The sequence below is a fragment of the Mercenaria mercenaria genome, chromosome 15 (assembly GCF_021730395.1).
Source record: "Mercenaria mercenaria strain notata chromosome 15, MADL_Memer_1, whole genome shotgun sequence".
Classification (NCBI taxonomy): Eukaryota; Metazoa; Mollusca; class Bivalvia; order Venerida; family Veneridae; genus Mercenaria; species Mercenaria mercenaria.
The window spans coordinates 19,905,998-19,923,015 of NC_069375.1; the positions used below are offsets into that span (position 1 = coordinate 19,905,998).

General features: G+C 34.6%; 1 protein-coding gene across 1 annotated transcript in view; it reads left to right on the top strand.

Moving 5' to 3' along the window:
- The window catches only part of LOC123548699 (uncharacterized), a 29,268-nt gene that overhangs the window by 459 nt on the left and 11,791 nt on the right, over window positions 1-17,018 (top strand). The window contains exons 2-7 of the mRNA XM_053524720.1: window positions 2,356-2,397; window positions 10,067-10,350; window positions 12,114-12,422; window positions 14,332-14,486; window positions 15,775-15,876; window positions 16,399-16,610. Coding sequence (XP_053380695.1) covers window positions 10,080-10,350; window positions 12,114-12,422; window positions 14,332-14,486; window positions 15,775-15,876; window positions 16,399-16,610 — 1,049 coding nt within the window. The 5' untranslated portion in view covers window positions 2,356-2,397; window positions 10,067-10,079. The remainder of the gene's footprint in view (window positions 1-2,355; window positions 2,398-10,066; window positions 10,351-12,113; window positions 12,423-14,331; window positions 14,487-15,774; window positions 15,877-16,398; window positions 16,611-17,018) is intronic.

Sequence of the window (17,018 nt, forward strand, 5' to 3'; positions counted from 1 at the left end):
CACAACACGAACTGTCAAATCTTCTTTATTATAAAGATTAATTTTAGACGAAAAAATATTCTCACGGTCGGATTTGAAAAGAAATGCTGCCCGTTACTAACGTATTGTCTATGTAGTATGCATATGTTTATAATAGATGGGTGTAATCAGCATTTATTGGTGGTAATTTTATTGAAAGTTACTTAAATTAATTGTAAAGTCCTATCAAAGCAGTTTAAAAGGCTAGTCCACATGCGTTCGGCGTGCCCATGCGTTAAATAATGGCCGCAGATTTTTTACAAGTGTCGTAGGCTCAACGTATTTGTTTTCGTCTAAGCATGTATAATTGATTCTATATATTTATTCAGTGTTGTATTGTTCGTGATATTTCAATAAATTACGCTAGAAGTTTCTGTGAAATGCGTCGGGGAAGTGATTGGTGGTGCAGTTTTAGTTACGGTAAACCAATGTTTCACGTGTCTGAGAGTTTTCCTACATTACACTTCAATAAAATAAAGTCGTAATCTGTGCTATGCAAATGGCTGACATTCGATTAAACTTGACACAGGGACATGTTGAACGTCCAAATATTAAAAGGCGCCCTGTGCAAGTTTAATGTTATTGAACTAGGAAGAGACATCAACCATGTCAACAGAATTTTTAGAATGGGTTACCGGTTATTGTGTGAAAAAGAAATGCATAAACTTTAGTCTTTGCGATTTTATCTATTTTCAAGATTGGTTTTACATTCATTGTGTCTCTGTGTTATTTTGTTGATGAAAATACTCAAATCGTTGACCACTGTTAATATGTTCATCTGCATCTAGTGTTTGACATTTTATCAGGTAGAGCACACACGGTAATTAACAGATCATATATAAATCAATATATCACCTGTAAATTTAAATATCAACACATCTTTTAATCAATATATCAGTCGCTTCATAACCATTATTTTCTAATGCAAATAATTTCCGCAAAGAATTCAACGATGGAGACACAACAAAAAACTGTAAATTTTCATTTTATGATTAAAACAAATGTTTGACATGATGCGTTTGTAAAATAAACTGCATTAGCATATCTGTATTAAACCACATATGCATGTTTAACAGTTTCAAATGCTATGAATATGTCAAAATATAACTTATTCAACAGTCAGGGGTGTAACTGTTTTAAGTTATATAACCTATTTCAGTTACTTTTTCAAGCATTTTATAACCTGTATTAGTTATAAAATATATATATATAGTTAACTCAGGTAAGTTATTCCAAAAATGTCTTTTTACTGTTCTCGCAAAGTGACCTTTAAAGTGAAATTAGTAGCAAACTGAGGTTAATCAAATTCTCTTTTAGTCTGAGCATGACCTGATAAGCATAATGGGATAATAATGAGATATTAAGAGTTTTGTGACTAAAGCTTTTGCGTAAAACTTTATCAGCCTTGCGTAAAAAATTTTGCTGCATAGCTGGAAAGATAAAAGTTCAAGGATTCAGGAAATAACTGCATTAGTCTCATTCAAAATGAGGAATTGGCACAGGAGGGCTTTGTAATATTTTATGATAACTGAAACAAGTTATGAAAGTTTAACCAATAACTCAAATGGGTTATAAACTGCGATAACTTGAAACAGTTACACCCCTGACTGTTCAACTAATAATGTCGAAATTCTTCTCCTACTTTTCCAAGGTGAAGGTCACGATTGACTGGTTTAACATCGTCATTCAGTTTCATCAGCAGATTCTTAGTAATGAATAGCATCTCTTTGTCAGCATCAATCATGGCGCTTGTTAAAATAAATGATGGAAAAGTACCAGTCAACATCAAAATGCTTCCGGTGAATAAGAAAGGCAGAGAAACAAAACTGTAGACTTATTTTTGCTTTTTCTGGGATATATTTTATAATCCTGAAGTCCTTCACTTGTATAGTTCTTTGAAAATATGTCCCTAAAGGCAAAATTCGCAGCATTCAAAGTTGAAATTACCTTCACAAATGTGCAGGTGTAAACAAAAATAAACCCCGGATGTGCGTTTTATGGTGCGGATTTGACTGTGAATTTTTTTTTAAACAATTTTACTTAGTAATATATTGATTAAAAGATGTGTTGATATATAAATTTACAGGCGATATATTGATTTATATATGATCTGTTAATTACTGTGTGTGTTCTACCTGTTTATAGTCCAAATAATTGGACATTTCTGGACAGCGTGATAACTGTTTCCAAACACATATTCTGCATATTTCTTTAAGATTATTATTGCTAGCTATTGTTTACTGTTAGGTTGAAATAAAATATGTTAAAAGTTACTGGTGTTATTTGTTTTGATGTGGCAATGGTAATTTATTAATATGTTTTTTTCCTTCTTTGTAGGGCAGCGTGAAATTGAAAACTAACGGACAAGTCACAAGAGAGGTATACATCTGGTGGGAATGCATGCTCCAACTCGGTTCTGAAAATAATGAAAATGACTCAAAATTTCAAAAGTTATTTTTGATAATATTTATCAGAGCTGAGGAGGTTCGGTGTTCCTTATCAGATATTGTGGGTTTAATTCTAAACAGTGGTTGCTGAAGTGTTGATTTTCTTGCTACGTTTTTTTGTGTTTACAGTAAGCAGTGCATTAGTTTGGCATTATTCTGCTTTCTTGTATGACTAGCTAAATCAACAAATCAGTTCCTGTTGCTTAGAATAATTTGGTTTTGTATGAATACATGATTTGGTTTTTGTAGTATTGTTAGTGTCTTGTTATGATTTTGATAATAGTTTTAAAAATCTGAATACACAACTAGGAGGTTTATAAGTGACTGAAGAACTGTGTGCTAGTAGTATAATTTAGATTTATATATAAGACATACAAAACTGAATAAGTTAACATAGCTAAAATCATTTTTGAGCTATTGTGGTGTGACATTGTCCGTTCCTCTGTCAGTTGTTAGTTTCTGACTGTAGAACTGAACAGATTCATCATTATAATGTTTAGAAAAAGATATGTCAAGTGAAAAGAGAAACCTTTTGTTTAAACATTCTTTGTCAGGGGTTAAAAATTACACTTGTTGGCTCACATTGGAGTGAAACTTCCTGTAAATGCAACATAAGCTTTCTGCAACAGTTTTTTGAAAATTTATGAGAATATGTTCTTAACGTCCTCACGAAAAAAACAATAACAATGTTCAAGTTGGCAGACACTTCAAGATCATCATTAATAGGTTTATGTAAGTTGCTTGGTTATGACATCAAGATTGTGCTTCTCTTCTCAGTTAGTTTTTTTTGTCACCATCTATACAGTGAATATTTATGAGCTGGATGGACATAGAGATGTTTTGTTTTCCTTTATTTTATTATATACAAGTAACAACACTGTATATCCTTTACTTTCATATCTTTGTTATGGTTTTAAACTTTAACTAGGAAAGAGACAGAGTAGGGTGATGAAATAAATTATTTTACGAAGGAAAGTAGATTTTACTAGATCTAGTCCTACAAAGCAGTGGTGAAAAAATATTACACTCCTTTTTATTGCAGCCAGTTTGTCCTCCAGTCTATTATACTTTTTGTACTCTCCAATTTACAGATTGACAGGCCTTTGTTATGCCCCCCTTTGAAGAAGGTTGGGTGTGTTGTTTTGCAGATGTCAGTATGTTAGTCGGTCAGTCAGTCTGTCTGTCCGTAGGCCAATCCGTTTCCGGATGATAACTCAAGAACACTTGGGCCTAGGATCATGAAAGTTGATAAGGAGGGTGGTCATGACCAGCAGATGACTCCTATTGATTTTGAGATCACAGGTCAAGGTCACAGTGACCCAGAACAGTTAAACAGTTTCTGGATGATAACTCAAGAACACTTGAGCCTATTAGGGCCTATTATCATGAAAGTTTATAGGGAGGTTGTTCATGACCAGCAGATGACCACAATTACCCTGAACAATGAAACTGTTTCTGGGTGGTAACTTGAGAATGCTTGGGTCTAGGATCATGAAAATTGATAGGGAGGTACATCATGACCTGCAGATGACCACTATTGATTTTGAGGTCAGTAGGTCAAAGGTCAAGGTCACAGCGACCCGTAGCAATTAAACTGTTTCCGGGCAATAACTTGATAATGATTGGGCCTAAGATCACAAAACTTAATAGGAAGGTTGATCATGACCAGCAGATGACCCCTGTTGATTTTGAGGTCAGTAGGTCAAAGGTCAAGGTCACATTGACCCAGAACAGTAGAACATTTTTTGCCAAATAACTAGAGAATACTTTGGTCCAAGATCACATTTGATACGGAGTTTACATGTGACTGGTAAATGACCCATAATTATTGATTAGTCAAACATCCAGTGCACAGTGACCAAATAATTTCTGTTCCTTGTGCAATTACTGAATGCATCAAGGGGGGCATTTATGTTCTACAAGCTCTTGTTATATATTTGCTTTAAAGGATATTATGCAAATCATTTTTGTATTAACAAAGATATTATATTCTAACAGTGGGGCATATATTGTGACTAATGAGAAAAAATATATGACCATTTGTTCAGTTACTTTAAGCACACTCTACACAATCATGTACATGTGGTGTAGTATACCTCTCTTTGCTATAGTTAATGTGTTGATTTGCCAGTGTTCACTGTAATTGAAGTGTTTGTGGGTGTGAGACAGTGTCTAGGACTGTAATCTATAAAACAAGTAAGACCATTGCCTGATGTCCAGATTCTAATTGCTACTGTCAACATATTGCGAAAACAAAAATTAGAAAAGCTCGGAAATGTAGCTATAAATCTTCAATAAGCTTTTGTCAGGGAGTCTTCAGGTAGCAAGTCATATTTGAAAGGGTTGTCATTTTAATGTAATTATTATCAGTTGTTGTGAAATCGTCATATGCATGAAATTCTGTTGTTTAAAATAATGAGAACATTATAATTATGGGGATGTGAATTTGTGGATATAGGTGGGTATTTCACTTGTGTTTGTTGGTATTTACTTTTATGGATTGACTCAGCCAAGAAATCCAGCAAAATTGTTCTCCCACAAATATATAAGATTGTGTTAAGAAATATGCATGAGTTCCTTGCTGGAAAATTTGCAAAACTTGAGGATTGCAATAATAGTCCACAAAAGAATGAGTGCATATTTCTAAATACAAAGCTACTTATCTTATATACGTATGTATCTAGACTTGTAAGTATTACATAAATGAATTAAATTTGTTCCTTAGCATGGGTAAAACTTAAAACAAGCATGAGCCACTCAGTATGATATTTTTACATCCGTATTGAAAAATATTTCTTGTATGATGTTCCCTTGTATCTTAGTGTCAGAATAAGTATAGAATAATAGTAGTGCTTAGAAACAATTCTAAACTTGTTAGCCATGTTTTATCATCTCTTGTGAGGGCTGAAAGTTTGAAACTGAAAGATTTTAATGTGTACTCTCTGTACATAGGATTCATTAAAAATATGTCGTGGAAATGAAAGTTAACATAGTTCTTAAAACATGCATTACAAACGTAGTTATTTCATTATTTTTTTTAGGTCAGTTGCATATAACCAGAAATGTCAGTAATTTATTCAGGTGTGTCATGTCACAATTGTTTTGTAAATATTGACAGTGTTCAAAACTTGTTCAACTTTATATCTGCTTTAAACTACCCTTGCATGTAGTACAGAAATTACTATTTTATTAGTCTGCTAATTCAGATATCAAAATTTCATACATGGCTGTTTGTAGTCTGCAACATGTTCCCTTAAAATATCTGTTCATTGTAAGCTTTATGATCAAAGATGACAAGCAAAAGTTATTGCCTGTTCAACTTCTCAGATGATACATTTTACAACACACCTTATCAAACGTGACTTTGCTCCTTGCATAGAAGTTATCATTTGAATTGATTGTTTCATTTAGCATCCCCAACTGTCCTTGATAGTAGCTTGGTGCAAGATTTTAAGAGCTTGGAGACAAGTCTCGAAATGCTGTGGTATCAAAAATTTGTTAAGTTTAAAGGTAGTGCTTAGAAAAAATTCTTAACTTGTTACTGCATGCAGTTTGAGACTGATCTCCAGTTATAACCTTGGACCAAGGACTTTAGTGACTTGTACACGTTTGATCAGTTATGAAGAGGGTATAGATGGTATTTTAAAATCACTTGAAATAATTGTGATCATTCTTGGAAATGAAAACTATCCAGCACACTGATTTACCATTATGGATATTCCAGAAAGGAATTTTACAAAAAAAGGTGAGTTGACGAGGTCTTTTATTTCTTTATTCAGTGTAGGGGCTACATGCTGGAGGTTGGGCCAGTTTAAGTTGCACAAATTTTTACACTTTTATGTTATCCAAATTCTTGTATTCTAGTGCATTTCTAAGAAATAATCACAACTCCATAGTGTATCCCCAACATTGGTATTGTTTCTGTGAAGTGACTATAATATATGTGAGGTGCCTTGTCTTGCTAATAGTTTTAATATTTATATATAATGTATAATAAGGTAGTTCTGCGTGTTTGATAAACCAGAAGTAATGGCGTAATGTTGTTTATCCAGATAATGTAGCATTAAGCCTGGACTCATATATGACTTATATTCCCCTAAAGAACTATAGAAAAAGAAACAAGTAACTTTCATATAATAAATACAATTCGTTCATCAGCTGACTTTGTAAGCAAGACAGGAATTGTTTTCTTTAATATTTTGTTAGAAATAGAACAGACGATGTACATATTTTCTTGTCGCTGTCGTCAAGAATGTTATGTTATTTTGTTGCTCCGTAAGACATACAGTCATAACTACATTTTTTTAGCTCACCTGTCACAAAGTGACAAGGTGAGCTTTTGTGATCGCGTGGCGTCCGTCGTCCGTCGTGCGTGCGTTCGTGCGTGCGTAAACTTTTTCTTGTGACCACTCTAGAGGTCACATTTTTCATGGGATCTTTATGAAAGTTGGTCAGAATGTTCATCTTGATGATATCTAGGTTAAGTTCGAAACTGGGTCACGTGCGGTCAAAAACTAGGTCAGTAGGTCTAAAAATAGAAAAACCTTGTGACCTCTCTAGAGGCCATATTTTTCATGAGATCTTCATGAAAATTGGTCAGAATGTTCACCTTGATGATATCTAGGTCAAGTTCGAAACTGGGTCACGTGGGGTCAAAAACTAGGTCAGTAGGTCTAAAAATAGAAAAACCTTGTGACCTCTCTAGAGGCCATATTTCTCAATGGATCTTCATGAAAATTGGTCAGAATGTTCACCTTGATGATATCTAGGTCAAGTTCGAAACTGGGTCATGTGAGGTCAAAAACTAGGTCAGTAGGTCTAAAAATAGAAAAACCTTGTGATCTCTTTAGAGGCCATATTTCTCAATGGATCTTCATGAAAATTGGTCAGAATGTTCACCTTGATGATATCTAGGTCAAGTTCAAAACTGGGTCACGTGCGGTCAAAAACTAGGTCAGTAGGTCTAAAAATAGAAAAACCTTGTGACCTCTGTAGAGGCCATATTTCTCAATGGATCTTCATGAAAAATGGTGAGAATGTTCACCTAGATGATATCTAGGTCAGGTTTGAAACTGGGTTACGTGCGGTCAAAAACTAGGTCAGTAGGTCTAAAAATAGAAAAACCTTGTGACGTCTCTAGAGGCCATGTTTCTCAATGGATCTTCATGAAAATTGATCAGAATGTTCCTCTTGATGATATCTAGGTCAAGTTCGAAACTGGGTCGCGTGCGGTCAAAAACTAGGTCAGTAGGTCGAAAAATAGAAAAACCTTGTGACCTCTCTAGAGGCCATATTTTTCATGAGATCTTCATGAAAATTGGTGAGAATGTTCACCTTGATGATATCTAGGTCAGATTCAGAAGTGGGTCACGTGCCTTCAAAAACTAGGTCATTAGGTCAAATAATAGAAAAACCTTGTGACCTCTCTAGAGGTCATATTTTTCAATGGATCTTCATGAAAATTGGTCAGAATTTTTTATCTTGATGATATCTAGGTCACATGTGCTCAAAAACTAGGTCACTATGTCAAATAATAGAAATAACGACGTCGTACTCAGTTCAACACTAGGTCATGTGGGGATAGGTGAGCGATTCAGGACCATCATGGTCCTCTTGTTTCTTGTTGCTTTAATTTTTCTTGTCCCTCCGTTAAAATTCAAGACAGATTTTCAAGATACCATAACTTGTATACATTTGATCAACGTATTGCGATATTAGCCTACATCACATACTTACAAATGAACAAACAACACAATGTTGTTGTTGTCTTTTTTATATGAACTGTGGGAAACGCAGACCGACTGTTATTTATCTCATACTTCACAATTCATTATATCATTCCAAAACTTTTTAACGTATAATATAATATATAATCATACAAACAAGAAAACCATTTTACGAGTTAACTGCAACCCAAGATTAAATCCAATAAATTGGCAAATTTTCTGTCTTTCTGAAGATAAAATATGATACTAAGCCAATGACAGATTAAATAATTCTAAATAATGTCTTAAAATCAGCTTGAAGAGCGCAGATCTTTTAATCATTGGCAAATGTGTTAAAAAACAAGCGCATGGACCTATACATTTTGTTTCACCATATTATAGACGTATATTTATGATTGTCAGAAGTTTAAACAAAATGTACATCATGAAAAAAAATGCTATTAGCATAAATGTCATCAAAATTGTAATTTTCCTATAGACTACCATTTCGAAAACTTCAACTTTCAAACCAGTGTAGTACAAAATCAATGTACATATATTGACCATATTTCTTTTATTTATTTATTGTACTAAGTATATTCTGTAGTTTTAAAAAAAATCAGAGTTTAGTCAAATTCTACATTGTAGAAAAATATTTGATCCAAAATGTGCAGAACTACCTTAAGGCAGTATATTTTCTAAGAAGGCAGTATGATCTACAATCAGTGACTTAAGAGAATTATTTTTTAAGCTAGTAGGTTAATTTAGATGGTTTAAGTAGGTTAAAAGTGAGAGGTCTGTCAAAACTGTAATGCTTAGAAATTTCTGAGACATAACAGTGAACATGTAAGTACATTGTAGATAGTACATGCCAGATTGGGGCTCAGTAGGTTGAAAATGTTTAAGTTACAGACAGAAAAAGATTTGCAGTAAAGAGCAGACAATATTTGTGATCATGCTGGCTAAAACCATATTCTAATATATTTGTGTTTAACATCATATTTAACAGTATAACATTTATTCAATGCTGATCAGTTAGGCAAACCAGCATGACTAGATTCTTCTACAGTAAAAACCTGTTCTCAGCATTCAAGTTATGGGCAGCTTCATACAGGAATGAATGTATTAACCCATATCATGCCGGACAAAATTTGTTCTGCCTTTGGGACCAGTGTAGATCATGATCAGCCTGCACATCTGTGCAGTCTCAGGGGTCAAATTTAACAATAGTTTGTACTAGCTGAAATTAGCTAGTGTCCTTTTTGATCACTAGCTAAAATGAAAAGCTACCGGCTAAAGTTAATAATATTTAATTACTCTATTAATATTTTACTGGTCAAAACTTACTGACTGATCTCTGTTAGTAGCCAGTCACAAACAAATTTGTTTTCTATTAGCTTAAAATAGCTTGTGCCATTTTTGTTGAACAATAAAATATAAACATAAATGATAACATTCCTTTCATGAAGAAAAATGTGAACATTCAAACCAATTAGAGTTTATTAAAGCTCTGGAGACATTTTTGCTTGTAATATTATTGACTAGCTGAATTAGCCAGTACATTTCAAACCCACTAGCATTTAGCTTGTATGCTTGTCTAAATTTGAACCCTTGAGTCTGATCATGATCTGCACTGTTCGCCATTCATTCAGTATCTTTTTGGTAAGCACCCCTTTTAATAGTTAATGGTACTGTCCAAATTGGAAGATGGACAAGTTCATTATAGAAATGATAGAAACATTGATAAGTCTTATGCTTTTCCTACTAAGCTGAGTAGACTTGCAGCTTCTGTAAACTGAAAATTACATAAAAATTTTCCCATATAACATTCACAGATCAAATTTAAATCTGATTTGAAGGTATGTCTCTTTAATGTTGATATTTTGTTATCTACAGTAACTATTGAAATATGGCTTATGCTCCGCCACCTCCACCACCCTTGAAGCGACCTTACCCAGGAGATTGGGCTTCGCCAAGGCCAGCAAAGGAGCCAAGACCTCCTGGAACAGATGATTTCTCCGGCCCTGGAGGTCCCTGGGGTCCTAGTTACTCAGAATATGGATATTACGGTTGGGGAAATCCAGACTACTCGGAAAATTTAGGTTACCGTGGCAGTAATACGAGCAGTAACAATATCAGTGTTGATTTCACAGATGACTACTCAGCATTCTATGGCAATGGTAAGATTTTTTATTCTTAATAATTGTCACTTGTTTAAAAAGGAAGATGATACACATAATGTAAAAAAAACTTGGCAATTAAAATTAAGTGCTGAAAATAATTGATTTGATATACTGTAGAGCTATACACAGTGACCAAGTTATATTCATATCTCGAGGTTAAATTTAGTACAATTCTTGTTTTATTTGCAAGTTAATAAGTTTGCTTCATCATGTGTCTATGGCATTCTGGTTGTTTGCTTGCATCTTGTAATCTACTCTGTTCTTAAATGTTTTCATCGTGTTACCGCTGAAGAAGCTTAGATGTCATCTTCACTTGAATTCGGTGTTATCATGTGTTCTATGGAGATATTGAAATCTGTCTTGATCATGTTACCTCTGGAGATACTGAAATTTGTCTTCATCATTTTACTTCTGGAGATACTGAAATTTGTCTTTATCATGTTACCTCTGGAGATACTGAAATTTGTCTTTATCATGTTACCTCTGGAGATACAGAAATTTGTCTTTATCATCATGTTACCTCTGGAGATACAGAAATTTGTCTTTATCATGTTACCTCTGGAGATACTGCAATTTGTCATCATCATGTTACCTCTGGAAATACCAGTAATGAAAATTTGTCTTTATCATGTTGCCTCTGGAGATACAGAAATTTGTCTTGATCATGTTACATGTTTATCTGGAGATACTGAAATTTGTCTTCATGATATCTCTGGAGGTATTGAATAAGAACATAGCTACCTTTATGCAAAATACACTTTCCTAAAACCAATTGGAAACAAAATGTCTAATAATGAAGTTTAAACAGAAATAAGGGCTGGTATCTTGTGTCATAACATTACAGTTCATTCCATTTGGATACCTATGTGGAATATTTATCGCTACTATACATGTATGAGCAAGCATTGATGATATGGCCTTGGATTGCTTCTTTATCTCTTCAATGGTGCTTGTTCTTATTAACCAGGTTTTCAACGAAAACCAGAGTTATTAGATTGGGGTATGTCGTTGGTCGGGTGGGCGGGCGGCGGCGTCAAACTTGTGTTTCCGGTCAATAACTTTTGTTTCGGTAAAGATATTTGAATAAAACTTGGTGTGTATGTAGCTTATATCAAGACAAAGGCTGGGATTGATTTTGGGGTTTCTAGGGTCAAGGTCAAGGTCACTGTTACTTAAAATAGAAAAAGAGTTTCCAGTCAATAACTTATGTTTCGGTAAAGATATTTGAATAAAACTTGGTATGTATGTCGCTCATATCAAGACAAAGGCTGGGATTGATTTTGGGGTTTCTGGGTTCAAGGTCAAGGTCACTGTTACTTAAAATAGAAAAAGGGTTTCCGGTCAATAACTTAACTTAGGAATGAGCTATCATGATGAAACTTGGTGTATAGAAATTTTATATTATGTGGTAGCTTGGGATTGATTTTGGGGTTTCTGGGATCAAGGTCAAGGTCATTGTTACTAAAAATAGGGTTAGGGTTAGGTTAGGGTTAGGGTTGTGCTTTAAAGTGGTGCACTGTGATTCAGTATACTTTTTTATTCTTATGAAAAGTGTTGAAAACCTGGTTTCGTGGCATTGCCGCGTTTCTTGTTCCAAAAATGTACTAGTATCCAACTTTGCAAAAGGCACATTTGTATTATTGTTTTAACCTAAACATATTTTGAATGCAGGTGGAAGAGTCCTAGAGTTGTTGTAACACAAAATGTTTGCTTCAGTATCAATGCATGCTATGTATATCATCTGTTATTGTTATTTTAAGATGCCCCAAAACAACGTGGAGGGGGCAATCAGAGAGGAAATAAAGCAGGATTTGGTAGAGGACAGTTTCAGACTGCCATGAAGTCACCACAAGGCGGTATGCAAAGAGGTCAAGGTCACCAGAATAGGGGTCAATTTAGTAGAGGTCAGGGAAACCAGAATCGAGGCCAAGGGAACCAGAATAGAGGTCAGGGAAATCAGAATAGAGGTCAAGGCAACCAGAATAGAGGTGGCAACCAGCAGAACCGGGGAGGAAACAGAGGTGTACAGAGAGGACAGTTTAGGGGAAGAGGAAGAGGTGTGCAAAGAGGTAACATTGAGTTATATTTTAAAAGATATTTGAGCCATGCCATTAGAAAACCAACATAGTGGCTTTGCGACCAGCGTGGATCCAGACCAGCCTGCGCATCCACTGTTTGCTAATGGTTTCTCTCATTGCAAAAGGCTTTGAAGGCGAACAGCATGAATCCTGACCAGAGTGCGCGGATGCGCAGGCTGGTCTTGATCCATGCTGGTCGCAAAGCCACTATGTTGGTTTTCTCATGGCATGGCTCATTTAATTTTAAAACTAATAGTGATGTTGTGTAAAGGTCATATTTTTCCAAATTTTACCTACTGCGAACTTAGGTCTTGGGTATAGATAGAGTAAAAGCTGTAAAGAAGTTTTCTTGGCAAAAGTCTATGGTGAGTGTTTTATTGAATGAGTTGATACTGTAGTATGCATTACTATGCAGACCTGTGTAGTCTGACCTACACTGTTTATACTTCATGTTTTTGCTTTGCACAAGATATTATCTTAAATAATACATATTATAACACCATTAAGTAACTACTTAAAAATATTTTTGACACGATGGTATGGTAAAGTTAAAGAGAAGTCAATCTCGTTTCATAAAATGAATAAATGAAATACAAATGATTGATAAGTCTGTTATTGAGACATTATATAAATATTGCATTCCTGAGAGGGTGATATGAAAAATGTTCACCGCGAGATATATGAATATCGACCGAGGTGCCAGCCGAGGTCTATATTCATGTTTCGAGGGGTGAACATTTTTCATATCACCCTCTCAGGAATGCAATATTTATTTTATTATACAGAAAGAAGATTATAAGGGTCAAAACATTTACTGGAAAATCAACATAATTTATTTAACATTAAAAAGTAATTACTAACCAGATAATGAAGACAGAATTAAAGAGTATTTACTTGTTATGGCAACTTTGCTGTTTAATAAGACTTTTTTGATAGATTTAGACGGGGCGTTTACATATCGCTGACCCCTACAGTATATTTATTCTAATATTTCAACATTGCGTCAATCAGTAGGCCTAACATTCGAAAAACGGCGATAACTTTTTTTTTCTAAACAAAACATATAAGTGCGAGTACTCATTTTCTTAGTTAGATCATTTCCAATCTTATGGTGGTAGTTTCGATTCAATATTAGATGAAAAGTTGTTTTCGAAATATTTTGCACGTAGCATAAAAAAGAAAATTCGGCTGGATTCGCACATGCAAGAGCACCAGAAAAGGGTAATTTAATCCTTAAGTATAATTATATAAGCGCCTCGTCTGAAAATTTATCGACTCATTCTTTTAATAAATGCGTAAGTATCAATCTCTCAACGGGTGATAGGAAAAAATAATATCACATGCGCAGAAAAACAAAATAACGCTGTTGCGCATGTGATATGAAATCATGGATCATATCACCTGCGCAGAAATTGAAAATAACGGTTTTGCGCATGAGTTATAAAATCATTGGGGAATATGATATAATATTCAAGTTAAACTAATGGGAAATTTGCATTGGACATTTATGTGAGGTATAATAATATAAATTGCTTTTGGATATGACTGATGCAAAAAAATTTTCAGATAACCTTTAACAAGCCCAACATGTACAGGAAGTTGCCATATGACCTATAATTGTGTCAGTGTGACTCTAAACCCAACAAAAACAAAATAATGTACAGAACAAGTAATTGTGCGATTTGATGCAGCTTATATCAAGGCTTTAAAAGTATTTTTAAATCAGACTATATATAAGTCATTTATTTGTCCCTGTTAAGTTCTGTGCCTTTTACATTCGTTACAACATGAGAAATTAACTTGAAATCGTGGGTAGAACAAGCGGTGTTATGGTACAAGGATGAAAGTTTCACATTTAATTTCATACCAAATTTTTGTTTGCTTGATTTAACAACTACAGGGATGCCACCAAATGTGTTCAGTAATCCACGGGGTCGAGGCAGGGGAGGTAATAAAGCTGCAGGAGCTGTTTTGGCAGTTGTTCCCCCAGTGCATACTCTTGCCTCTGCAAAACCAGATGTTCTGGATATCCAAAATATGTCCATGGCAGAAAAGGTAAAAATAGATTTTGGATTTTGTAATTTTATGTTGACTGAACATTCCATTTTTTTGGTCATTGTGGAAACATCTAAACTTTTTTTTCATTTTGATTGAAGATACCATAATATTGCAATTTTTCATGGTGCGCTAAATTTTATATGGATTAATGTAGATAAATAGGTTTTGTCAAACCACAAAAAAAATTTACTTCCTTCTGTGCGTACATACCTCCCAAAATCTTGTATGTCCAACTCCTCCCACACTATTAGCCTCATTTGCATAAAACGTTAACAGATCAACAAGTTTGATGTTCCTATGATCATAAAGGAAAGAACTTTGCTGTGAATACTTTTACTGCAGTTATGGCCCTTTGATAGTTTTGCTGTTATAGAATGTTGAGAAAAATCTTAGATATCCAACTCATCTGACACTGTTGAAAGGATATGCTTGAAAGTTTCAGAGGTAAAGGATCTTGATGCAGAGATAACCATAAATAATGGATTTTCATCTTTGGTTATTTTTCCAGGAATATGGCCCTTTTTTATGTATTTCACAAAATAGGTCATAGTGAAGAAATTTTGGTGTTCAACTCATTATTATGCTCCCAAAGGGAGGCATATTAGTTTTCAACTGTCTGTCCGCTCGTTAGTTAATTCATTCGTCACAACGTTAACTTTTTGCATGAAGGCACTTCACTCATGAACGACTGCACCCAGGACCTTCAGACATCACATGCTGATAGTACTTATTGAGTACATGAGCCCTGTTGACTTTGGGGTAACCAGGTCAAAGGTCAAGGCGCTGTGGGTGCATTTGTCACCATTAGTGACAGCTCTTGTTTTCTGGTGGAATGGATTCTAAGTTGCTCAGATGCACATCCGTTTCTGAATACAATTAAAATTCTGCTTCAAACTTTTAGTTGATATATTTCTTCATATGAAGATGGTGTTTACTAAAATCTTTGCTATTTTGAGGATGGAGCAGTGTATTGGGTGCATCCATGTCCAATGGACACAATTCAAGTTAATTCTCAAATGTCATTGCAAGTTGTTACTGTCCTACTAGTACAAAACCATTCTTATATATAGGTTTGCATTTAACTTCAGTTGGAGCAACCTATAATTTTCTGTCCCACGAGTTGTTGAGTTATCGTGATGCAAACAATTGTCATAGGAAAATATGCAGTTGATCCGGGACAATATAAGGACAGTGCTATATTTTAAATGTCAATGAATTTCTGGTCTATAACTCTGTTATACAGTTTTCCTACATATTTGAGCTATAATTTTAAGGTCTTTTTCAGCTACACAGGTTCTGTCTGTTCCTGAGGAATGATGATTCTATCAAGATAAATGCTATACAAACCATCATGAATGCTATTACAAGTTCAAAACTCGGACTCAAGGTAAGAGTTGTCTGTTTAAGGCTCGAAGTTACCTGGATGTGAGGTTTATAAGACAGAGTTTGGAGATCAGTCTCAAAACTCCAGTATCTGATTGGTTGAATTTTAGCTTAAGTCTTGTATTGACCAATGAGAAAGCAGCATTGTGAGACTGGTCTCCAGACTCAACTTTAATTCCCTGGACCAAGGTTCGTCTGCATTTCTCAGTTTTTCAAGCTGCCTTAATTGATTTGTAGACCTTCTGGTAACTGTAGGAACTTTGATACAGGAACTTCTACATGAAATTTGATACCCACAAGAGACTTAATATCTACAGAAAATTTGATATCTGCAGGAACTTTGATCTTTACCACAAATTTGATATCTACAGAAAATTTGATATCTGCAGGAACTTTGATCTTTACCACAAATTTGATATCTACAGAAAATTTGATATCTGCAGGAACTTTGATCTTTACCACAAATTTGATATCTACAGATATAAATGTTAGAATACGTGCACCAACATTGTTTTATTTTCACTAGGCTGTTTACGAGTCTGAAGAGCTTGCTAAGGTAGCAGGAAAGGCAATGTATACTGGTGTTCTGAAGCTGGATGATGTGTTCCTGGCTCGTGCAATAAGGCCCAACAAGAAGGATCTGAAACAGGAAGTGTTCCAGAAAGCTCTCAATGTGATGCTGTCAATGACTGTGGCGGAGATATACAATCTAGTGGATCCTGGCACAGAAGCTATAAGGTATATTCATGGTGCATGGCTCATGCTGTCTGTTGTCATTAATAGTAATAATTTCATCAAATTTGTGAATATTGTTGGCTCACCTGAGAACATAGTGTTCCCAAATATCACATTCTATGAATAGGTGTCCCAAATACATTCTATGAATAGGTGTTCTAATACATAACAAGTAGGATTAGTAATGGTGTAGTTATAGTGATCTGTAATATCTTTGTCCCCATTTGGTCTCGTCTTACTTTTGGTTTCAGTACCCAAATAAGCCAGTTACAGCTGTAATGACATAAGGATGTAATAAGTAAAATTTAACAGTCCGCTGAAAATTGGAGCAGAATTTACTATATCTTAATGTGCACACTTCCAGTAAGTACGAACATGTGCGCCAAAATTCTGTTAAAATAGCATTATTGT